We start from the raw sequence: 4,321 nt of genomic DNA on the forward strand, positions 1-4,321 counted from the left end.
TGTGGGATCCTCCCAGACCGGGGCGCGAACCCGGTTCCCCTGCATCGGCAGGCGGACGCGCAACCACTGCGCCACCAGGGAAGCCCAGAAGTTTTGTTTTTTAAACATTCTCTTTAGAATCTGTGACTTTTTCACAGGAAATTTTTAAAAGTTCAATTTAAGTACATATATTTTTTGTTAGACATTTATGAGAAAAGATTAACAAGAGACTTTGGATCATGAAAATAAATTGCACTGGTGTAAGTGTGTGGGGAAAGGAGTGGGGTGAGGCAGGGAGTGCTTGGTCTGAGGTGGGGGTGGCTCTGGCGGCCTGTGGGGAGCCTGCAGGGTAGCTGCAGAAGGGTTTCTTCCTGTGAGGGCTGTGGCTACAGGGTCAGGTTGGGCCACTGGTGAAGGGTAAATCCAGATATCCCGTATAAAGACGGTTGAGCACACCAGTGGGGAATTTCCTGATGTTTGGTTTACAGCCACTTAAAATTCTTTTTAGGTTAAACTTGTCTTCTGGCCTGTGCAAGCTCCTCGCTGTGCAGACTCTGAGTCCTCTGTGTTACAATTCTTGCAGCAAATGATGGGCCTCAGTCCCCGTTCCATCACATCCTGCCCAAGTGCAAGCTGGCCAGGGACCTCAAGGACGCTTACGACAGGTGAGATGGTGGCCTGCTTCCCATGGGCCTCCTCGGGCTGGTGCCGTTTCCCTGCTGTACCTGAGATGGGGGGACGCTGGGGAGGAGCCCCGCTGGGACGGTCACCTCCAGACTTGTCTTTAGCCAGAAAATGAACCTGAAGAAAGCTGAGCATGGGACCTGAAATGCACGGTGACGCTGACTGAGTGCAACACTGTGCCAAGTTCCAGGCCCACCTTCGTTAGGCGCGGTCACTGTCACCATCTCACCCACGAGGAGACTGAGGCTCAGAGGCTGGGGCTGGGGTTGGCTCTGCTCCCCCCGCGCCAGGGTCATGGGGGTTTGGGACCCTGAGTGTGTGAGGGCAGCAGGCGTTGGAGACACAGCTCATATATTAGTGGCTCAGCACCAACTCTCTTAAATGTGGACCAGCAAGGCACTTCTCTTGTTTTTAAAGAGCGTCCATGTGGCTCTGACCACTGCTCCCTGGCCCTGGGTCTCCAGTGGGGATGGGATGGGGAATGGGGGTGGGGGGCCGTCTGCCCAAGTGCACCTGGCCAGTTGGCTCACCAGGGGCCTCTCAGGGCTGAGGGGACCTTGCAGCACCAGGCATGTTGCTGGACAGATAGTGTGTAGGTGCAGGCCTCTCTCCTCTCCACCACCCCCAACTTCCCCACATTCTCCTCTGCTCCCCCACCTCCCCCACCCCGGCTTTCTCGGGGCTTTGCTCCATCCAGTGGACCCACATTCCCTGCTGGAGGTGGACCTGATCTGAGAGCTGGGGCCACAGCACCATCGGGGATCTTCGTTGCAGTGTGCAGGATCTTTAGTTGCGGCATGCGGGATATAGTTCCCTGGCCAGGGATTGAACCCAGTCCCCCTGCACTGGGAGCGTGGAGTCTTAGCCACTGGACCACCAGGGAAGTCCCTTTCTTTTTTTTTTAATGTTAATATTTTTTCTGATTTCACCAATGATATGTGTTTATTGTAGACATTTAGGAAATATAAAAAAATTATAAAGGAAATAAAAATCATCTATAATCCCATACCCAGTGATAATCACTATGACCTTTTGGTAATTTCCCTTTTTTTTTTTTTTTTTTTTTTTTTTTTTTTTTTTTTTTGCGGTACGCGGGCCTCTCACTGTTGTGGTGTCCACTGCATCGGCAGGCGGACTCTCAACCACTGCGCCACCAGGGAAGCCCTTCCTTTTTTATAACTTAAGTCTTTGAAAAGGTCACCTGTCCTTTGAGTCTGAAAGTCAGAGCACAGAGTTTCTTTCCCGTTGCACCCTTGCCAGGTTTCTTTCCCGGTGGCAGGGTGCATTGCATCAGGCAGCCGAGTGTTGTGCGCCCTGTCGCAAGGTGCTAAAGCACATACGGTGAACCCTTTCGCAGCCAGAGTGCACTGAGTGCATGGTTCTCCCTTTACCTCCTCATTTTAACGTGCAGCTTACCGACAGACGTCTGTCTGTTGGTAAATAGGGACTGACTTCTCCTTGCTGCACAGCTGCCTGTCCCCTCCCTGGGGCATCATTGGCTCCAGCTTTTGCTGCTGAAAAACGTGCTGCTCAGCTATATGCGTGTTATTTCGTGCGAGTGCCTGTGCATCCATGAGATAAATTCCTAAAAGTAGAATTGCCAGGCTGAATAGGTCAGGTGTGCGTGTCATTTGGAGGCACTTCCTTCTGTGGCTCAGTCTGCATTCCAATCAGCAGCACCTGAGCTTTGCCAGCACAGGGTCTTGTGAGCTTTTGGGTTCTGCCCACCATGATGGGTGGAGGACAGGGTCTCAGGGCAGCTTTATCTGAACGCAGATGTGCACGACTTCACGTGTGGAAAATCCCTGTTTCCTTTTCTGTGAGCACTCTGCTCCGACCCCTCACCTGTTTTGTTTTTTTTTTTTCTTTTTTGGCCCAGCTGCACAGCTTGGGGGATCTTAGTTCCCCGACTAGGGGTTGAACCTGCGCCCTCTGCAGTGAACGCGTAGAGTCCTAACCACCGAACCGCCAGGGAAGTTTTCCCCCTTCGCCCATGTTCTGTTGGGGGCACAGGTGCCTTTATGTGGGAGGTAGAGCTGTCCTTTGGGGTGTGCGTCCGGGCTGGAGTTTCCGTTTCTTTATTTCGGTGACCTCTGGGCGTTGGGGGAAATCAGAGCAGCGTGAAACGCCCCTTGCTGCATGATTGCCTTGGTTTCTGGTCCCTCCTGCTCTGGAGACCTCTTGGCGAAGCCTTGGTCTTGACCCAGAACAGATTTCTGGTCTTGTAGTCTGACCCTGTCTCTTTTTATCCACATGACCACATGGAAGTTTTTCCTGCAGTAAGAGAATTTCTGCCCTCTGGTCTGGGTGGGCTGGTAAGAGACACCCCTTCCTTGGAAACTGTTGCCATTTTCTGAGAGGGAGTTTGCATGCCTCAAGTAGGATTAGACTACACGCTAACGTGGAATTACAATAAAAAGCAAACCAGAACCAGACTTCATGTTTCTAAGTGAATAATGAGCTGTGATTTCTTAGGTTTGAATTGTGTTGGAAAGTTGGAGGGAATGAGGCCCTGGATAGTTGGCTGCTTCCTAGGTGACCTGCTGGGCCGGCCGACCTGGGGCTTGGGGCAGCCCAGCACCCTCTAGTGGCACTAGTTCCAAGGATAGGAGTCATCGTTTGCTGCAAAAACAGCTGCCAGGGTCCACCATTCAGCACTTAGATTCCTTCCAGAACCCAGGTGTGTCACTTTCCTCCAGGTGAAACACCACCCCATCCTTCCTGTTTCCAGACCCCACTCTGACCAAGTGGGGTCTGGAAACAGGCTCCTGGGTCCTGGGTCCGGCCCCAGGGAAACTGGCGGTGCTTCTCCCGCAGGAGTCCCAGGGGCATCGGTGTCCTCCCCGTCCCCTGTCCCCGCCTGGCAACAACAGCAGCTCGGAGACTTCTCAGGAGCCCCCTGGTCTGTGGCCTTCCCTCTGACCCACCAGGTCCGTGTTGGCCTCGAAGGTCTGCCCTGGCCTGCTCCGCTCCTGCAGGGTGGACTGCACCTGGGAGCTAAGAAGGGGAGGCTGCGCAGGTGGCAGGGAACATACATCTCTTTCTTGGTGGAGACTTGCTGGCTGACCCCTGGGAAGGGCGTTCTCAGAGCAGAAGTGAGAGGCTGGAAGCTGTGAGAACTGGTTGAGGTTAGGGGTTGGGGTGGGACTTTGCAAAGGAATGGCTCTGGATTGGCTGCTTTAATTAAAATCTGGGTTTGTGGTGTGGCCTGGCGGTCCTGTGCCCCGGGACTTAAGCGTCTGTGGCTGCCTCAACTTGCCCAGCACCTGTGTCTGCCCGTGCAGCTTTGTGACTTGAGTGACAGCACCCCACGAGGTCAGGGATGTCCCCTCGCTTTCTGTGACACAGCCCTTGTGCTTGGCATGTGGTTGAAGGGATGAGTAACAGGAGTCCCCTTGGTGTGGATTCCGTGGGGCTCGAAGAAGTGTTTGTTGAAGAGTTCTCAGGGCTGACAGGGCCTGTCGTGGGCCCGGGAGGCTGGGAGCCTGGGGAAGCCACCCAGGTCCAGGCCTGTGTGTGGTGCTGTGTGCGCTGGGGATGCTGCCTCACTGCTGCCCATCCAGAGCAGGGGTGGGCCCACAGACACGTCCGCAAGTATCCTGGGAATTTCAGTCCCTGTTGCCATGAAACACACTTAAACATTTCAAGGTTGGCCTTT

The 4,321-nt window shown here is 53.9% G+C and overlaps 1 protein-coding gene across 4 annotated transcripts in view; it reads left to right on the top strand.

Annotated features, from left to right (window-relative positions):
- Nucleotides 1-2,642, top strand: part of LOC114483892 (GATOR complex protein NPRL3-like) — a 21,754-nt gene extending 19,112 nt beyond the window's left edge. The window contains exons 6-7 of one of the 4 annotated variants that reach the window (XM_055090671.1): nucleotides 563-644; nucleotides 2,543-2,642. In XM_055090671.1, the coding sequence (XP_054946646.1) occupies nucleotides 563-644; nucleotides 2,543-2,612 (152 nt within the window). In that variant the 3' untranslated portion in view covers nucleotides 2,613-2,642. Of the gene's footprint in view, nucleotides 1-562; nucleotides 645-1,360; nucleotides 1,609-2,542 lie in introns of those variants that run through there. The other 3 variants (XM_055090673.1, XM_028499787.2, XM_055090672.1) reach the window with 3 other exon arrangements.
- Nucleotides 2,643-4,321: the final 1,679 nt, after the last annotated feature.

Source organism: Physeter macrocephalus, chromosome 14, assembly GCF_002837175.3.
Source record: "Physeter macrocephalus isolate SW-GA chromosome 14, ASM283717v5, whole genome shotgun sequence".
Classification (NCBI taxonomy): Eukaryota; Metazoa; Chordata; class Mammalia; order Artiodactyla; family Physeteridae; genus Physeter; species Physeter macrocephalus.